The 21495-nt window shown below is 39.4% G+C and overlaps 1 protein-coding gene across 2 annotated transcripts in view; it reads right to left on the minus strand.

Annotated features, from left to right (window-relative positions):
- Positions 1-19935, minus strand: part of CFAP43 (cilia and flagella associated protein 43) — a 119723-nt gene extending 99788 nt beyond the window's left edge. The window contains exons 1-5 of one of the 2 annotated variants that reach the window (XM_049645691.1): positions 19753-19934; positions 18494-18747; positions 13876-13972; positions 7821-7988; positions 4965-5115 (exon numbers count right to left, since the gene is read on the minus strand). In XM_049645691.1, the coding sequence (XP_049501648.1) occupies positions 4965-5115; positions 7821-7988; positions 13876-13972; positions 18494-18747; positions 19753-19817 (735 nt within the window). In that variant the 5' untranslated portion in view covers positions 19818-19934. Of the gene's footprint in view, positions 1-4964; positions 5116-7820; positions 7989-13875; positions 13973-18493; positions 18748-19752 lie in introns of both variants that reach the window. The other variant, XM_049645692.1, reaches the window with a different exon arrangement.
- Between the last annotated feature and the right edge of the window lie 1560 nt (positions 19936-21495).

Below are 21495 nucleotides of genomic sequence, written 5' to 3' on the forward strand. Positions count from 1 at the left end.
TGCTTCCTTTCTAGTTAAATCAAATATACTAGTTTACTTACTTAGTTATTACTGTCTGAGCTTTTGGTTATACTATAGCACTGTTTAGAATTGCATTAGCTAGAAAGTAATGTTTTTGTTATCTTTAGGATCCTTACACCCATTGGAACAGAAAAAAATTTTAATAAGCTATTGACCAAATTAACGGAATTTTTGAATACCTTGAGACCTCCATGTTTATTTCATTCTTTCATTCACTTTTTAATTCATCTAAAAAATATTTATTAAACACTTACTACACTCCAGGTACTGTTCTAGGCACAGGGATGTAGCAGTGAACAAAACAGACACACACACACACAAATCTCTGCCCTCATGGGGCTTATGTCCTGGTGAAGGGAAACAGAATAAAAATAAGCTAAGAAGTTAACCATATAGAATATTATATGTTGACAAATGCTGTGGATAAACATAAAGCAGAAGTTGGAATAGGTTTTACAGTTGGGGAATACTGCAAACCTATTAAACAGTGATTTTTCCATTAGAAACTCCTCAATATATACAAGCTACCTTTCTAATAAATACTCAATTACTTGAACAATGTAGTATATACTGTTCTTTTAATTTAGGAATGATTTGTAGGTCCAAGGTAAAGCAGGTATACTGCTGTCAAAGTATTTCTACTAGATTCTCAACAGACATAAATTTGTTACATAACTTGTATTTAAACATTTATTGGATGTTGCTGATATACCAGGCATTGTGCCAAGTCCTAAGGGATCCCTCTTCTCAACAGGATGATCACTTAGGTGAGGGAAGAAGTATTAACAAATATCAGAATCAGAAAACATGATAGGTTATAGCAGAGGAATGTTTAAATATCACGGGTGTGTTGATGAGAAAGCAATTGGTTCTTTTTGGTGGAGTGAACAAAGTATGGAGAAAGAGTTATCATTTGGAATGGACCTTGATGACTAAGGCAAAAATCCTACATAGCAGCAGTCACCATGATAATTTTTTAAAAGGATATATATTTTTTAATATAATTTATTGTCAAATTGGTTTCCATACCACACCCAGTGCTCATCCCAACAAGTGCCCTCCTCAATGCCCATCACCCATTTTCCCCTCTCCCCCACCCCCATCAAACCTGTTTGTTCTCAGTATCCAGGAGTCTCTTATGGCTTGCCTCCCTCCCTCTCTGTAACTTTTTTTTCTCCTTGCCCTCCCCCATGGTCTTCTATTAAGTTTCTCAAGATCCACATATGAGTGAAAACATATGGTATCTTTCTCTGACTGACTTATTTCACTTAGCATAATACCCTCCAGTTCCATCCACGTTGCTGCAAATGGTGGGCATGAAATAGATCAATCATTGACCAAAGTCAATATATCAGAGTATAAGCATATATAAATCAATCATTGACCAAAATCAATATATCAGGGTATAAGGATATATTGACTTTGGTCAATGATTGATCTATTTCATGCCCTTATAGCCTTGGATTGTTAAAAAATAAATACTGGATTAATAATCTGGCCACCCTATGGGCCAAAAAGGGGGGCAAAACCACTCAAAAGGATTAAACTGCTGCTGATTAGTGACACATTTGTGGTGTCTAGTTGAGATTTGACTCCTAGGGAAGAGTCACTCACTGAATGCCAGTATTTAATCACTATTATTTAAAAGTTTCTTGGGTTGTCTTGATGACATCTAACCTTAGGCTATATATTACAAAGGGACAGACTCTTACCTGGTATGGCAATGGGCTGAAAAAACCTTTTAAAAACCCCACACATATCTAGTTCTCACATCAGTGAATCTATGGGTATGCAACGGAAAGTGAGGATTACAACTTGGAGTTTTCTGGCCTTAATATGTTAAACTAGTATTGTGTGTGGCTTTTCTTACTTTAAGATAAACCTGGGCTTGTCTTTCTATTACTCTCTTCATCAATAAATATGTTCTGTGCCATTGAAAAATGAATGTGATATTATACGGATTATGTGAGCAGAAGCAATAATTTTAAATTCTAAAAATTCTGAAATTTTAAAAGAAAATAGTGTTTAAAAATATTTGTTGATAATGCCACCCCATTGGTTCAGCTCTCTGGAATCACAAATCAAAAATTTTGGTCACTTGAAGACCGAACATGAAAATTTTGAGTCTAACTCAATATTGCTTTAGAAAATGTAAGCATCTGGGGTGCCTGGGTGGCTCAGTCGGTTAAGCCTCTGACTTCGGCACAGGTCATGATCTCACGTTTCGTGGGTTCGAGCCCTGTGTCGGGTTCTGTGCTGACAGCTAAGGGCCTGGAGCCTGCTTCAGATTCTGTGTTTCCCTCTCTCTCTGCCCCTCCCCTGCTTGTGTGCTCTCTGTCTCTCTCAAAAATAAACATTAAAAAAAATGAAAAAAGAAAAAAGAAAATGTAAGCATCCAAATATGTTTCAGAATACTTGAGTTTATAAAAGGAATTCCTATTTACTTACTTCTATTGTTTTTAAGGTAGATGGAAAAAGAAAACTGGACACTTGAGATTAAATTCATTATCTTGGATCCAGTTTCTGCCCAGATAACATCTGCCTTTGATTTTCCCCCATGGTACTGCTAGATACTGTTTCTCATGCCTTAAATAGGTTGTGTAATGTGAGGCAGGCCTATGTTGGCTACAAGAGACATAATGGTAGTATTTAATGTTTATAATTTTGTAAAAGTTCATAGCTTATCAATTTTTAAGACTCCTCTTATACAGATCAATTCATTACTGATTTCTTTGCCATTGGATGATACCCAAGTCACAAGAAATGTCATTCAAACAAAGGAAAAGAATCAAGACATTTGAGATCTATTTTTGGTTATGCTTCCACTCATTGTATAGACATTAATCAATGTTTTAGCCATTTTTCTCACCTTACTTATCTAAAAGATGAAAAAGTAAATATTGGAAAGCTTAATTTCCAGTACAAATGTAAAGTACATGCTTTATTAATATTCCCTGTGTGATTTTAAAATGTGGAACTTTAGGAGCACCTGGGTGGCTCAGTTTGTTAAATGTCCAACTCGATTTCAGCTCAGGTTATGATCTCATGGTTCGTGGGTTCAAGTACCATATTGGGCTCTGTGCTGAGAGTGCACAGCCTGCTTGGGATTCTCTCTCTCCCTCTCTCACTGCCCTTCCCCTGTGCACATGTGCGCTCTCTCTCTCTCTCTCTCTCTCTCTCTCTCTCAAAAATAAATAAATAAATAAAAATGTCAAACTTTAGCATTAAAATTCTGTTTTCAGAAAAAAAATGTTAAAATTCACTGAGTATAAAAGTCCTAGAAAACAAAGATGTCTGTTTATTATGAGCATTAAAAAAAAATGGTGACTCCAGATTTCAGTACTTAATGAAAGCATTTTATAGCATTTTTCAAATGATAAAGACAGATGCCTGAATTTTACATATTTTATGTAGGGTTCATCCTGCTGGTGCAAATGTGAAAGATGAGGGCTCCTACAGAATTTTACTGCAGAAGAGAAGATTCAAGATAGTTGAAAATGTGGGTTTCTAGGCATCAAATACTAAACGTAGAAACATTTTTTTCAAGTTGTAAACCCTGATGGTTCATCTATTTGTATTTACTTTGCTGCCCCACTGTGGCTGAGCGTGGTTGTATTTCTAAGGCTAGGATTTGTCCTCTTAAAAGGAATTGGTGGTTTTCAGTATTGAAAAAGTGAATAATTGTCATCCTTTAGAGGAAATACTAAGAGCATACACAACCTTTTCTCTTGGTGGAAATTTTTAACAAACTAATTACCATGTTGAATTATTTTTAACATCTATATCTCAGTTCTCTTTGGTGGACAAAAACATTTGGGAGCTTCACTTCCTTCATCCTTGGCTTGGAGTTTTAACACAATCATTAGGCTTAGCCTAACGGAGCTCCTCACCTTCATGCCAAAGGCCTTGAGTGAGCTCCCCGCCTACCTCTTGACCTACAACTGCAGATCCCCCTCATTTACTATGCTGTAGCCACCACAAGTTTTCTTAGCTCTTCACACACACTGATTTATTTTCTTCCCCCAGGGCCTTTGTACCTACAGTACCCTCTGACTGAACATTCTTGACCCTGTTTGTAGCACTGAGTCTCCTTGTCCTTCAGGTCTCAGTGTAAATGTCATCTCCCCAGTGGCCTTCCTTGACCAACACATGTTAATCTCTTCCTCACTTCCATCTCTTCCCCCATTTTTCCCATTATAATAATTATTACATTTTGCAATGATTTAATGTATCTCTTTATTTGTTGTTGTTGTTTTGTCTCCGATAGAATATAAGCTCCAAAGGGTCGGGATTATGCCTGGTTGGTCATCATGTGATCCCATTGCCTAAAACAGTGCCTGCTACATAGAAGAAGCTTGATATATATGTTGACTTGAATGAGCGTGTAGCTGTTAACAAACTCCCTTCAGAAACTTTCTTCCATGGCCTTGTTCTCTCTTGGCTTTGTCCTTACTTCTGTGATTATTCTTTCTCAGACTCTTCTACTAACTCTCAACTCTTAACAAATCGGTTTCCTCTCTGGCTGTCTTGCCTGGCACCATTTCTCTCCTTTCTATCATCCCTCCCCTGCTCTAGTCCTCCACTATTCCCTCTGTGGTAATGACTGTGGCTTCTGTGTTTCCAGCCCTGCCTTCTACACCCCAGCAACAGGTCTGATGGCCCAATTTCCACCTGGCACCTATATCTGGATGCCTTCCCAGCATCCCAAATTCAATATGTCCAAAAATGAAATCAGGTCCCAGCTCTCTATTTCTATTATCAGTGTCATCATCCTCCCAGTCAACCAACCTCCCAGTCATCATCCTCCCAGAGACTTCATTTCTCATGGTCTCCAGGGCTAATCTGTATTAAAAACCCAGGATGATCTTCTCTCTATCCTGCATGTCTCATGAGATGGTTATGAGAATCAAATAGGCAAACAGGAAGAGGTGCCAGGTAATTACCCTGAAAGTTTCTGCCTCTTCTCCTACTAGCCCAGCAATGGCTGACAGTGGGAGCACCGGTCCATAGATAAGATCCTTGGGCAACGAGGTGGGGAAAATTACATCTGTTTCGTTATAAAATGACCCGTCTTCCATAGGTAGTTTTACTGACCTTTAGGAAAAAGAGAAATCAGAATAATCATTAACAAAAACTAGTCGCTGATGGAGCAACTGCATTTTGGTGATAAACAAGGTGGGGAGGTAATGTAACTTGTAAAAAACAAACACGCAACCAAACCAGATAAACACCAAATAGTAGATTTAAAAATACATATCGCGGGCGCCTAGGTGGCTCGGTCGGTTAAGCGTCCGACTTCAGCTCAGGTCATGATCTCACGGTCTGTGAGTTCAAGCCCCGCTTCAGGATCTGTGCTGACAGCTCAGAGCCTGGAGCCTGTTTCAGATTCTGTGTCTCTCTCTCCCTCTGCCCCTCCCCTGTTCATGCTCTGTCTCTGTCTCAAAAATAAATAAACGTTAAAAAAAAAAAAACATATCGCAAAAGGACAAGTAATGCAGTTATAAATTAAGCACACAGGGATTTTTGAAAATTTTCAAAGTTAATATCTAAAGCTGGGATTGTACAGGCAGGGGTCAGGCAGGCGATGCGTAGCCAGGTGGGGGACTGTGGCAAATGGGAAAGTGTGTTCCCTCCAAAAGGTGGTAGGTGCCACTCAGTTCTAGCCAAGAGGGTTTGTTGAGAATTGTGGTTCCAGAATTTTGAAAGACTATCATAATCTGGATATTTATGAGAAATCTCTCAAGTATTAAATGTTGGCAATCAATTCAAATAAAAATCAATGTGGGCCAAAATAAACGTACAGATCTTCCTTGATTTATGATGGGGTTATGTCCCAATAAAGCCATCATAAGTTGAAAATATCCTACCTAAGTCAAAATGAATTTCATACATCTAATCTACTGAACATCATAGTTTAGTCTACCCTCCCATAAATGTACTCAGAATACCTATATTAGCTAGGCAAACTACATTAGTTGCCAACCTACAGTTGGGCAAAATCATCTAACACAAAGCCATTTATTTATTCATTCATTCATTTATTTATGTTTATTTATTTATTTTGAGAGAGAGAGAGAGAGAGAGAGGAGGGGCAGAGAGAAGGAGAGACAGAATCCCAAGCAGACATCAGCACACAGCCCCATGCAGGGCTTGAACTCATGAACCCGTGAGATCACAACCTCAGCTGAGATCAAGAGTTGGATGTTTCACCTACTGTGCCACCCAGGCACCCCCACAAAGCCTATTTTATAATGAAGTGCTGAATATTTCAAGTAACTTCTTGAATATTATGATGAAGGTAAAAAACAGAATGGTTGTAAAGGTGCGGGATGGTGGTCAGCGCACAGGTTATCTACCCTGTGATCACGTGGCTGACTATAAGCTGCAGCTGCCACTGCCTAGCATCGTGAGAGTTTTGTACCATGTATCTCCAGCCTGGGAAAAGAGCAAAATTCAAAATGTGAAGTATGGTTTCTATTGAATGTATATCACTTTGACAACATCCCAAAGTCAAAAAATCTTAAGTAGAACCATCCTAAGTCAAGGACCATCTGTACATGTAGGTTGTATTTAGCTACCTTTACAACCTCCAATATCAAGAATTCATTTTCAAATATACCATACATCTACTTTTAATCCATAATACAGCTATAAAAGGGCGTTTGAAGAATTCATGGCTTTATGCCTTAAATTTAAAACTTCCTTGGTTATGTTTTATGAATGATAAATAATTTTAAAAACGGATCATGTAAAAACAGTACCTACTATTCAAATATAAGGCTTCAATGTTTTCTAATCCTGCTGGCTTTCAGAACCACGACAATCCACTCACTTTGCCTCTCACTTTAGCTGCTTATAGAAAAGTCACAACTCAACATTCAGAACTAGAAGAGAATATTCAAGGCAAGCAAAAGGAGAGAATACTGGGACCAATTACTTGCCCACCTTGGCAAGGATTTGATAGAGACATTACCCATTTTATGAATGTCTCTGCCTTGAGACAGATTTGATTATTTGTTGGGTTCTTATAAAAGTGAAATTGAGACATAAAGGGTACAGAACAGAAAGAGGTGTCTTTTTTAGGATTCTCCATTTAGAAAACTTTACATTTTTCTTAAGAAGGCAATTTTTCAAAAATTGCAATTTCAAGGATGTATATACCCAGCATCAACTTAGTCTTTGACTTTGTGGAATACATTGAGAATAGTCAGTTCAGAGGCACCTTGAGTCTTTAAACTCCTTTAACAAAGGCACCATCATCATCAGCTATTGCCAGGACATTGGTCACAAATTTCTTTTTGACCCAGTTCTATTTAAGCAGGTAATTCCCATGACTCCACTATATGCAACTACCCTTTTTGTTTGGAGGTTATGTGAATGAAGGTATAATCCATATGTTTTCCATATCTAAAAGTTTCTTATTTTTGAGATTCCAGTTGTACACTGGAGTACATAGGAGCAAAAGTAATAGGAGCAAAAACTCATAACCATCCTTTTTTTCATATAAATAGGCATGTTTTGAAATTGTAAAGGAAATCAAATTTTGGTAAATTAAATCATGTTGGAAAAGGCTCGAGGATGACTTGGTATTTAGAAGAAATTCATTGAGAAACCAGGTCATAGAGAATCCTTTCAAAATGCAAGTAATCACTCCAAGGGAATTACACATGTAGAAAGATGCTACAACTGAAGATGTTTAATATGTACATATAAAGCCAGTTAATTCATCAAACTGATGCAATCACATTACATGAATGCAAACTAAGACCACCACCTTGTTGTGTAACTAAGTCTCTTACTTTGCTTTTAAATAATGCTCCTGGTTGCTTTTTTCAACAGTCCACACAGTCAATGCACTTGGACTTGATAAGCACAGCTGGCGCCAGTTCATAGGGTTAAAAGTCATGCAGCTTACATCCACACCAGGTTGTGACTTCTTGCATAAAATGACACTTGATTCCCATTTCCTTAGAGAGAAATTGTGTTTGGTAAAAAAAAAAATAATTCATTTAACTTGACATCTTGAGACCATTTATCTAATTACATATATTGAGTCTCAATATATGATATAATTTATTTAATGATATAATTTATTTAATCCATGATATTAATATCAAATTTATTAATAATTGTGCTATACCCTTCTAAGAAAGCAAAATAACTGTGTGTTTTAACAATATTACCCTGTCATGTGCTATCAAGGTTATTTTATCTTCCTTATTAAATTTGAATTTGGGGCACCTGGGTGGCTCAGTCGGTTAAGCATCCGACTTCGACTCAGGTCATGATCTCGCGGTCCGTGAGTTCGAGCCCCGCATCAGGCTCTGGGCTGACAGCTCAGAGCCTGGAGCCTGTTTCTGATTCTGTGTCTCCCTGTCTCTCTGACCCTCCCCCGTTCATGCCGTCTCTCCCTGTCTCAAAAATAAATAAACGTTAGGGGCGCCTGGGTGGCGCAGTCGGTTAAGCGTCCGACTTCAGCCAGGTCACGATCTCGCGGTCCATGAGTTCGAGCCCCGCGTCAGGCTCTGGGCTGATGGCTCGGAGCCTGGAGCCTGTTTCCGATTCTGTGTCTCCCTCTCTCTCTGCCCCTCCCCCGTTCATGCTCTGTCTCTCTCTGTCCCAAAAATAAATAAAAAACGTTGAAAAAAAAATTTAAAAAAAAAAAAATAAAAAAAAAATAAATAAACGTTAAAAAAAAAATTAAAAAAAAAAATTTGAATTTAAATCATCCAAATCTAGAAAATGGAATATATCATCACACTTGCTGAAAAACAAGTATCTAAATCTCAACATACTATATACGAATACTCCAGATTGACCTATGTTCACTATACACATTGATACCAATTGATTATTTACTGACTTTTAAAAATCAGTACTTTAGAATATTTCATTCATTTACCCATTTGAGAGACTATCCTGAATCCCTACCATGGGCAAGGTCTTTTATTAGATGAAATGGGAGGAAAAATAAATGTGAGCTATCTCCTCCTCCAAGGAGCTAGCACTCCATTCAGGCTTCTGACTGGGAAATGGAATTAATATTTACTGAGCTCGCCTCGCCTTTTGGCACCCTTCTGCTCTCACTTCCTTCCACCTCCATCACAAGTGTTCTGTCCCTCATGTCAGCCATTCTCTTACTGGTATCACTGGTTCCCTGAATCTTTTGACTTTCTGTCTCAGATGCCTGGACCAACCATCAACCCTGGATGGATAGAACTGAAAGCCCAGGATGCTGGAGACATTGGAACAAAGATCAGAGGACTATGTGTGTCTGTGACATTATAAGTTCATGGTTAATGCCCCCACCCTTGGACCCTCAATAACCCTTGCATCCTGCTGTGTTTCTCTGGTCCATTCTCTCTCCCATTCTCTCAATAAGGGGAGAATATTTTTAATATTCTCCACTCTCCTGAAGTCTCCAACCTCTCCACCTCCTTCTTCCTTTCAGTGAAGAGATCCCATTAAGATAGAGGCTATCGCCTGGGAATTCTCCCCAAATTTCTGCTATCAGGATATGCATCATTCTTTCCTCCTCCTGTTACAGTGGAAGGCATGTACTTCCTCTGACCTAAGGCTATTTTCACCACCTGTGTGTGGGGTCTTTGCCTCCTTAGGAACATTAGTTTTTCCATTATTCATTCTCTTCTACATCTTCAGACTCTCCCTCTCTCCTGACTCTTTCCTGACAACACTTAAATGTTCATCTGCACCATCTTTTAAAAAGCCTTCCCTCAATCTCACCCTTACATGTCTTTCTGCCCTCCCCTGTGAGCCAAACTCCTGGAGTTGTTCTAAACTCTCTGCCTCTTCTTTCTCACTCCAGCTCTCTCTCATGTCTGGAAATCTGCTCCTTGTCACCACCAGTCCACTGACACAGCTCTCTCCAAGACCCACCAATATCCACCTTCATCCTAAATCCGACAGTTCTCAGTCCTTGTCTAACTTGACCTCTGCAGGATTTGACGCTGCTCACAATGATCTTCTGAAATGACTCTTGGGATCTCTGTCACTGAGCTCACCTTGCCTTTTGGCACCCTCCTGCCTCTTTCTGGGGCCTTCATCACCTGTTCTGCCTAGCTGACTCAGTGGCTGTCTGACTGTGTAGGCTTTGACGAACTTCATGTAGGCACACCCCACCTGTGCCTCACCTCATGCCTGCTCCACATACCCAGAGGCTCCCATGTGCCCCTGGAAATGACATGCGGGAGGTCTAAATAAATCAGAAAGTGTGGCTGTTAACACTCTGTGCAGGGATATCCCACTCAGTGGGATAACAAGAGTCGGTGGATAAACTCATCTCTTCCTCCCCGCTTCCTAGCCTACTACTGTCTGTCACTGACCAAGGACTTTCCATGTTCACAGTTCATTCTGCCTCTCAGACGACCATCTGTGAAACCAAGCAATCGACTGCACTTGGCACCAAGTGCAGAGTAATGCACTTGGCCGGCAAAGTAATGCGCCCTGATGCTGGCTCTCTTCCTTCCCTGCCTCCCTCCACTTTCCCACTTCCACCCGCCTCCTTCCTGGGATTGCACTCCCCACTAAAGAAGTGGCTCAGGGGCTGTTACCTCAGACTCTGCTTTCTAAGGAACACTGGTTGAGGCATATTCTGGAAAGCCCCCATACTTAGTGTCCCTCCTCCCTTCATAACTACTCCTTCTGAGCTTCCTAGGTTTCTCTTCCTCTTTCAGACCCTTTTATTGGTGCTCTCTAGGTTCAGCCTGAGGTTCTTCTTTGAGTGTTCTTATCCGCTTCCAGCATTTTGAATACCACTTTAACAACTCCCAAACTTCAGCTCTCTCTTGAGCTCCAGTCCTGTACATCTGTGGCAGAGGCACTGTGTCCCTCAACATCTCTTCTCCATTTCTTTCTGTGAGTAACAGAACTCCTAGTTTTTAGCCAGCCACGTGGTTACCCACACTGAGGACCAAATTTCCCAGTGTCCCTTGTAGCTCCACAAGGCTTGTGACTAAGCTGGTGAGTGGGATATAAGTGGCAGTGACGTGTGCAACGTCTAAGCTATGCATTCCAAGAAAGGTTTGTGCCTTCCTCTTTATCTTTTTCCCTTCCCACTGGCTCCCCAAAATACGTGGGCGGTGCCCCACTTTACATTAGAGATGAGGGCAACACTCCAAGAGAGGGAGAGCAACAAGTTAGAGGCAGGCTGGCCCGAGACTAGGGAGCCACCATTCCAACCATGGGCTACTCATACCCAGACTAGTGAACTTGAAGGAAACTTCTGTCTTGTTTAAACCACTTTAGGATGATTTGGGTTTCTGTGACAGAAATTGAACTTAAATCCTAGCTGATCTATCAGCTGCCCCAACTAGTTATATCCATTTATTTATCTCAGGCACCCTCACCTCAGTTTGTCTCAGCTGGTCTTCCCCCATTGCCGCTTCCAACTTCCCTCTACCTGTGTTCTTGACATCTTTCTGACATGAACCATAATGACCATAAGTTGTCAAAGTCACAACTCTGGGTAAAACCCTCAGCTGTCCCTCTCCCTCAGCACCACGCCCAACATTCAGTCACCAAGTGCCATGGTATTGCCTCCTAAACACCTTCCAAATCTCTCCACTTCCCTCTATCCCTACTCCCACCACCCTAGTCCATGCCACAGTCACCTCTCACCTGAGCCACCAAAGCTTACTAATTCATGTTCATGCCTATTTCCCTCCAATATACTTTCCATGACATGGCTAGAAGGAGGCTTCTTACACACAGATCTGCTCGTGTCACATCCCTGCTTATAACCCTTTAACAGCCTCCCATCACCTTTAGGATAAAGGATGTGCCTATTAGCATGGCTTAGGCATAGGGTGAGTATTCTCCTGGTTTAATTATTGACAACATCCCCTCTCACTCTCAAGTGTCCTGACTTGCATGATAAATTACATGGTCACTTATTTATAAGGCTGCTCATGAGCCAGCCTCAGCCTCAGACTGACCGCCTAGGCTTACCTCTCATGACCCATTTCTGGTTGCCATCATTATGATGTCTTAATTAAATCTTCAAACTTGCCATATTTTCTCTGACCTCATGGCCTTTGCACATGCCTTTCCTCTGTTTAGAATTCTCTTCCTTATCTTCTTCATAAGGTTGATTCCTACTTATCCTTTAAGTATTGCTATAGGTTGAACTGTGTCCCCCCAAATTCATTTGTTGATGTCCTATCAGTACCTCAGAATGTGACTGTATCTGGAAACAGGGTCTTTACTAAGTTAAATGAAGTCATTTAGTGTGGCCTTATTCCAATATGACTAGTATCCCTGTAAAAAGGAAAGGGGAAATTTGGAGACTGATCTACATACAATGAGAACACCATGTGAACATGAAGACAGTTATTAACAAGCCAAGGAGAAAAGCCTAGAGCAGATTCTCCCTCATAGCTCTCGGAACAGACCAACCCTGTTTACACCTTGATGTTACACCTCTAGCCTCCAGAACTGTGAGACACTAAATTTCTGTTGTTTCAACCATTTAGTAGTACTTTGTTAATAGCAGCCCCAGCAAACTAATATATCCATTAGTAGGTGAGTGGATAAATAAACTGTGGTATATTCATTCCATGGAATAGAAAGGAATGAAATGTTGACACACACAGGAGCATAAGAGAATTTCAAAATAATTATGCTGCATGAAAGCCAGGCTCCCCTGACCCCAAAAGAGTCCATAATGGATGACTCCCTGTATAAAAAATTCTAGAAAATGCAAACAAATCCAGAGTGATAGAAAACACATCAGTGACTACCTGGGGAAAGGGGCCAAGGGTTGGGACAGGGATGGTGTAAGTGTGGAAGGGCCCATAGGGAAACATATGAAGGAGCACAAGGAAACTTTTGGGGGTGATAGATATATTTATTATCTTGATTATGGTGATGGTTTCATGGGTGTGTACACAAGTAAAAACTAATCAAATTATATTCTTATATGTGAATTTTTTAATATGCCAATCATACCTCAATAAAGCTGTTAAAAAAAAAAAAGAAACCGAATAAACTAAATGTAGTTCTCTGAATGTAGATTATTATATTTTTGTATAAGAAATGCTGGTGTGTAAGGAGTATCTTCAATCATTCTCTGAACAGTTTGTACTTCCCCTTAAAAGAAAAACTCCCCCTGATGGGTGCCTGGCTGCCTCAGTTGGTAGAGCATGTGACTCTTGGTCACAGGGGTGTGGGCTCGAGCCTCATATTGGGTGTATAGATTCCTTAAAAGTAAAATATTTTTAAAAACGGAAAACTGTCCATTGCAGGAGTTTATATGATGGATGGAAGAGTGAGTACAACTTTGAAACTGGCCACATGAAATGACCCAGCAAAGACCACAGATGTGTCTTACTCACAGGTATTTCCTATACAGCTGGCAAATGTGCTGTGCTGTTCCACTCTCTGAACATATAACTCTTCTAATGTCTCTAAAAACATTACTTTACTAATTAAAATTAAAATTAAAATACTAATTATAATTACTTCAAATTGAACTCTAATATAGAGAACATCTTAAATTCATCATTAGTGGAAAATACACACACAACTCAAAAAAAGAGTTGCTACCATTTATTTGAAGGAAAGATGAAACTGTATGCAATTGTCATTCTTTACCCAACAAAGGAACTACTATAACACATTAACAAAAAAGGAAAGATGATAATTTCACTCCCATATAGCTTTTGCCCTGCCAAATTTTATGCCTAAAAGTAGCAACTCTATTAAACCTTATAATCAAAACTTTTATTCTTTCCATTTTTCCTTGTTGCACATTTTGCATGTATATGTCCTTTAATAAAATCCAGACAAGATTAAAATGTAATCCAATGAAAGGAATGCTGTAGCACACTGACTTACCAAAGGGCCAGTTCAAATTCTGGGAGAGAGGAGTAGCTAGCCAAGTAGGTGCCACAATAACTGAATGAAAGTAAAGTGTAGTCCAGAAGAACACTGCCTAAAATATAAAATCAGTTACAAGGGTTTAATCATTGTGTTCAGATTAACTACAGTCTTATAGTTTATCTCCCTTATCTAACGATTTTCACATAATTCAAAAGCATTCAGCTCCTGGAATAACAAATCTCCTAGGTAATTTCTAAGATTATGAACAGAAAGCTAAAAGCAACGTTAAAATTCCTTTTTTTTTTTTTTTTTTTAGATATTAGAGTTGGGGTACCTGGCTGGTTCAGTTGGGAAATCATGCAACTCTCGATATTGAGTTTGAGCCCCACAGTGGGTGTAGAGATTACTTTTTAAAAAAAAGAAAAAAATTAGGGGGGCACCTGGGTGGCTAAGTCAGTTAAGCATTCGACTTTGGTTCAGGTCATGATCTCAGAGCTCTTGTGTTCAAGCCTCTCATCAGGCTCTGTGCTGACAGCTCAGAGCCTGGAGCCTGCTTTGAATTCTGACTCCCTCTCTCTCTGCCCCTCCCCTGCTCATGCTCTGTCTCTTTTTCAAAAATAAACATTAAAATTTTTTTTAAAAATAAAAAATTAAAGATATGAGAGTAAATTAAGACCATTAGGTCACTGTCCCTAGACTTCAATAAGAACTGAGTGTATTGAACCACGGATGTCGTAAGTATAATTTGAAATGACCCAAGAACTAGAACATGCTCCATAAATATATGAAACACTGTAATTAGAAAAGTTATTCAAACAACTTTAAATACTTTGGGGGGTTGTAATCATTCCAGGTTACTTCCATGTCTCTATGTCTTGGGCCACACCAGGCCCTTTGCTTAATATCTTCTGGTTCTAGGAACAATTATAAAAAGTTCTATCTCATCCATCCCTGTAGTTGAAGACATGAAACATGACTCTAAAAACCTTAGTAACAATGTGTTTACAATGTGTGTCATGAGGACGCTAAGACAAGGAAGTATGCTTCTGCCCTCCTGTGTATAAAGATCCGGTTTCCCCCACTCTACCTGCTGTTTTTCAATGTGGTTCCATAGGTACAAGTTCTGCCTTCTCCCATGTCTTTTTCACATGCAGGTCTCTATTGCTAGTTCTCTGTACTTTTCGTGGTTGTTTCCTGCTTTTTTTGCCCTTCTCACTTTAACTGACTAGAATAGAACGCTAAACTTTGTTGTTTGTTGAATTTATTTAGCCCAGTTTGATTAACAAAGAAAACTTGTATTAACTGAGCAAAAATAAAAGGTTTTCTGTGGAATAGAGGCCTCAATAGAATAATTTCTATCCTTACTATAGACATTTCCTCTCATAAATGAAGATTATTCGTTTTATATTTTATTTATTTTAAATTTCTAAAAATGCATGATGTTTGAATAAAATGCATGATGTTTGAATATGAAAAAAAAAAGCTTTAATGTTTATTTAGTTTTGAAAGAGAGAGAGAGCTCACATGCACAACTGGGGGAGGGGCAGAGAGAGAGGAAGGGGTAGAATCCCAAGCGGGCTCCACAGTCACCAAAGAGCCCAATGTGGTACTTTATCCCACAACCCTGGGATCATGACCTGAGCTGAAGTCAAGAGACTGACAACTGAGTCACCCAGGTGCCCCTCCCCCCCAATAAAAAGCTTTACAAGAAAATATATCCTCTGTAATCTCACTACCAAATTTGGTAAATTTCTGGTATTTTCTTCTATGCTTACTTGTCAATAAACATTTTTTTTTGCTTAAATATAACTTTGAAAAAATACATAACATTGCTTTTTATAGCTATAACAATCATGGTTTAAATATTATGTATAATAATTCATTTTAAAAACTTGGATCATACAGTGTTACTCCTACTTACATTATATAGAGCATTTTGTCATTAATAATTCTTCAAAATCAATTTTTAATGCTTATATAATACCCTTTATGGGATATTTTCACATATTTAACCATATTCATATTACTGGGGATGTAGGTGGTTTCCAATGTTTTTCTATTATGATAGTGCCTTTATCTCCTGTGCATACACATCTTTGACTATTTCTGATTTCCTTAAAATTGAATTCTAGTTCTTCAACTGAGTTTAACTGGGTCAAATACGGTAATGTTTACTTCCCAGAAAGATTGTATCAATCTTATTCCCACCTTATTCCCACCTTCAGCAAGAAAGTGTGCTACCAATTTCACTGTGCTCCACCTAGCGGTTATCAGCTTAAAAAAATTGTGACCTTGATAAGGAGAAAAACCTCATCTCAGTTCAAATACCAGTTTTTAAAATGAATATTGAGATGGAATATTTTTTGATATTTTGGTCATCTGTAGTTTTGTGGTTTGGGCAATTTCTTCTTCCACTGTTCTAATGGGATGTTTGGGTCTTTTTCTTATTGTTTCATAAACTCTCTAAAAATACTTGATCATATTACTTCCAAGTATCTTCCACAGTTTATTATTTGCCTTTTAATTTTTCATGGTGTTTTGAATGTTCTTAAATTTTAAATTTGTATGCAATAATAGGTCAATTTTTCTATTTTTAGCTATTTCCTTTGTGTGAAAATTTCTTCCCCATCCAAATCATTTCAATATTCTACCATATTTTCTCCTACTTTTCAAATGGTTTGCTGTTTATATTGAACTCTTATTTTTATCTGATGTATGTTTTGATGTTCAGTATAACATGAGTATCAAACTTGATATGTTTGCTCAAATAGTTTTGTTTAAAATTTTTAAAGATTTATTTATTGATTTATTTAAGTAATCTCTACACCCCACATGGGGCATGAACTCAAGACCCTGAGATTAAGAGTTGGATGCTCCACTGACTGAGCCAGCCAGGTACCCCTCAAATAGTTTTCCTAGCATCACTGCTGAACAATTTATATTATCTATTTTGGGGGAAGGAATGCAGAGTATCATTCATCATATACTTAGCTTTTATATATTCTAAGCTTTTACCCTCTCTTCAACTCTTCCACTGATGTGGTGATCCCTACACCAATATCACACTCTTAATCGCTATAGCATCATGTTAAAAGGACCCTCTATCATGCCATCATTCTCTTTCGAATTATTCCCATCTCTACTTTTTGTTGTTCTGGAAGAACTTCAGAATCATTTCATTTAGGTACTCCTTGCTGTCTAAAACATGATAAACTTAGGAATTATTTTCTATGAACTATATAATAACAAGACTTTCCACTCAGGAATATGTCTCTATATACTTAAATAATTTAAATCAATGGTACTTTTGTAGGTTTCATTGAGGTCACTCACATTTCTTCTTGAATCAGTTCTAAGTATTTAAATCACCTTAGCTATGTGAATATTTTGAAACCAGCATCTTACTGAGCATTCTTTTATTAGTCCTAGTAGACCATTGCATTACCCATAATCTCTTCTTCTATAGCTATAATTTTTGTTTCATATTTTGTTGCATTGGCTTGAAATTCCAGGCTGATATTAAATAACTGTGGTAACAACAGCTATCCTTGATGACTTAGTCATAATTTTATTGTGAATGCCTTTAGAGTTTCATTTTTTAATATAAATGTTGGCTGCTGGTTTGAATTAACTTTTAATTGCTTCGACAGGGCTATAGTCAAAATAACAAAGCTGGGGAAATTTTTAAGATGAAGAGTAGTTACAGTCCATATAGACAGTTACCAATGTATGAATGAGCGATGTTTTATAAGTTGTTTTAATCTGTTCAGAACACAAATTTCCCCACAAATAAAATGCTATCAATTATAGTGAAATTCCCTGGCTTAACCCAAAGACTTATTTGACCAGTAAGTCCAAAGAACTAAGACCAGTCCCAAGCTCTCCTGGGCTTTCTATCCATGATGTGTTAAATGAGGGAATCATTAGATGGAAACTCCAGTAAATGTGCAGCAGCCCACTGTGGGTCACATGTATCTGTGAATAAATTAATTATAGTAAATGTTGGGTAACAGTGACTGACATATTATATATGTGTGTGTGTGATATTCATATATGTCATGTGGATATATACATAATATACATATAATTACATTTATTATCACTACAGCCTTAACAGTAGATACTACCATTATCCCCACACCTAAGGAAATAGAGGCTCAGAGACTTTAGAACTTGTATGACCTCAATTTACCTGGATTTTCAATAAATCATCATAAAAGAAAAAAAAAGTATTCTGGAAAAAGGTTTCAAACTGCATTTAGTGCTGTAATAGTCTACTAGCCCAGTGCTTATCAAGTTTAATGTACATATCAATCACCTGGAGAATCTTACTAAAATGCAGATTCTGAGTCAGTAAGTCTGGGATGGGAGCAGTTTCCGTATTTATAACAGGTATCCTAGGTGATGCCAATGTTGAGGATAAACAGACCACAGACTTTTGAGTAGCAAGGCTGCAGTACACTGATTAAATTCTTTGTGATCAGCCCGATCCTACTTTTAAAATGTGCGATATAAAAACAAAAAACAAAAAAAACAAACTGACAAACCCAAAACACCCTTCATTTGTAAGAACTAGGTTTGCTCACATAAAGAAATCCTTCAGTTATGGCAGATTATGAGTCTTGCAGTTTACCTTTTAATTTGGTCCTTCTGGTCAATCCAGGAAAGTTGTATATGTAGATGACAGGTTTTAACCTCCGGTCGGAAAAAGCCACAACTTCATAAGGAACATTAGTTGCCACAACACCCACAACTCCATTCATACACTGAAGTACAGTCTTTTTCTTGGTTTCAATATTAATAAATATTACAAAATTCCCACAAGGGTAGCAAATGGTGCTGTCGTTGACAAAATGAACATTCTGCTTAGGGAATCCTTGGACCCATCTTTGGGAAAAAAATATATCACCATCAATATAATCCGTTTCAAATACTTTTTTTAAACAAAGCAAACAAAAGGGCATCAAAATATTTGAAACACATCTATTCTATTTTTACCTCCTTTCTGCCCAAAACAATCTCTAAGATAAAAGAAGACATATGCTGGCTGTGAGACCAGTGTGGAGCCTGCTTGGGATTCTTTCCCTCCATCTCCCTCTCTCTGCCTCCCCCCATTCGCGCGCTCGCTCGCTCGCGCAGACGCTCTCTCAAAATAAGAAACTTTTTTTTTTTTAAACAACCTTTAAAAAAAACAACTTTGAATAGGGCAGCCTACTTTGTGGTTGTGAGTCAAGTAGAAAACTGTTTCTTTACCAAGATGAAGTGTGTACAGCTGTATTTTAGATGGGAAAAAAACGGATAGAATGCAGAAAATAAATGGAATTAAGTCAACATGACTGGAGAATACAGGATACTGAATCAAACAGTAACAGAGTGCAGGTAACACTCAAGAATGTAGAAGAAAAGAAATACCACCTTCTATCTGTGCAGCTGTTTGTGCTTTCCAAAGACCACTAAAAAATGCAAATAGCTCCAAAGTTAGTGGATAGAAGGAAGGGACTGACGGTCCTAATTTAGGGTAAATCCCCAAGGATGACGAGGAAAGGATGGGAGTGTGTGTAGGGTGGTGGGTATGTTTGAAAAATCAGGAGAAAACGGAATACTGAGCCAGAAAGAGGAGGCAGAAATGAAGAGTGGAAGAGAGCAATCGTGGGTAAGCGAGAAAGGGGAGGGTCGCAGAAAAACGAAGGGGTGCAAACAGCTGGAGATGTGGTCACTAAGAAGTCACACAGAGAGGGAGTCTGCAGGAGGGCGTTGGGGGGTAAAGGACAAGAGCTCAAAGTTTCCAGGAGAGAGGTCCAAAGAATGGGAGAAAGAAGAGGGTAGGGAGGGGACTGGGTCAGAAGGAAGTTTCCGAGAGACCCGGCAGTCGCTGGGCGGAGGACGCCGCACCTCACGGACAGGGAAGGGCCGACGGAGGCGTAGGCGTTCTCCTCGCGCTCCCGGCCGTGAGCCATGGGCCAGGTTTCTCTCAGCCCGACCCCGGGGAGAAAATGCCCGAGCCCACTCGGGTCTGCAGCCGTTCGTTACTCTGAGGTCCTCTGCGGCGCAGACTGCAAAGCGTCCGCTGTTACCACCGTATCCAGGAGACTGTAACTCCTGCTCCCATTGGCTATGCCCTGTCTGCCGGCTCCCTCTCGGACCTAGCGGATTGGTGAAGTGCTGCCGCGTCTCAGCATATGGGAGAGCGGCGAGCTAAGCGTGGGGCGGGCCCTTAAGAGTGAGTGCTGAGTGGCCCTTGCCCGGGGCAAATAATTACAATATTAATAAATATCAATAGCAGAATTAATATTGTGTGCTGACCACGCCAGACGTCGTTCCAAGCGCCATGCAGGCATTATTTCATTTACTCTTCAAATCGCCCATCAGCCCCATTTTATAGATAAGCAAAGTGTAAGTGATGCGAGAAAGAACTTGCCTAAGACTGCAAACTAGGACTTAAAACCAGGTATCGGTATCGTCTAAATTTAGAGTTCCTAGCCTTTAATTACTATATTACACTCTCAAACGGACCCTCCGCTACCTCAAGGAGGCAGACATCTCCAGGAAGTAACTTGATCGGAAGGCCACATCTTGTTCTTGTTTCTTCCCTTCCCTCTCGTACCCTTTTTCCCTTTCTTCCTTTCTATTCGTCTCCTCCTCACTGGCCTCCCCTTCTCTTCCTTAGTTCTTTCTTCCCTGTCTTGCCACCTTCTGGCCTTCATTTCGTACAAAAATATTTACTGAGTATCTCCCGTGCATGGCGCTAGTCACTTGAAAAAAAAAATGAGCAAGAGATAAAATTTCTTCCTTCTTGGAACTTAGAGATTGGTGGAGTCCAGGAAGATGAGGATAGACATCCACATCATTACACAGATACGGAATTATAGGTTGAATTAAGAAGAAAAGGACCATGATACTGTGATCGCCTATGTTGAGGTCCTCACCTAGTTGAATGGGCAGAGATGATTTCAGTGCGCATGCGCCATTTTCACTGCGAGCTGAAGGATGAGGAGCCATTGCTGGGGGCTGGGTGCTAGGGGCTGGGGTGGAGGTTGGGGGGCAGGAGTAGGATGGGCAGAGAGTTTTGTAAACTGTTAGGACAGGACAGCAGATTGGATGAACAGGGAAGAGTAATGTGCCTGGAGCAGAGGGAGATGAGAAGAAAATACTGAAGATGAAGCTGGAGAAGGAACCAAGGGCCAGGTAAAAGCCAAGTTGAGAATTCTGCTCTTTCTCCTAAAAGCCAATGCAAACACATTAAATAACTTTAAGCAGGAGAATGACATGATCAGATTTATGTTTATAAAAGATTCTGACTGCAGGAAGATTATCACTTGACTAGGAGAATAGGGAAAATAGAAATAGAAGACATGTTAGGAGCCTAAGGGTCCCAGCAAGGGATGCAAAACAGGATTTTCGTGCTCACCACTATTGGCATTGGAGGGTTGGTGGGGAGTTGCATGCAGGATGTTTAGCAGCACCTCTGCCAGTAGCACCTCCATAGTTGGGACAATCAAAAATGTCTAAGGGCACCTGGGTGGCTCAGTTGGTTAGCATATGACTGTTGATTTCGACTCAGGTCATGATCTCACAGTTTGTGAGTTCGGGCCCCACATTGGGCTGTGTGCTGACAGTGTGGAGCCTGCTTGGGAT

Source organism: Panthera uncia, chromosome D2 (genome assembly GCF_023721935.1).
Source record: "Panthera uncia isolate 11264 chromosome D2, Puncia_PCG_1.0, whole genome shotgun sequence".
NCBI lineage: Eukaryota > Metazoa > Chordata > Mammalia > Carnivora > Felidae > Panthera > Panthera uncia.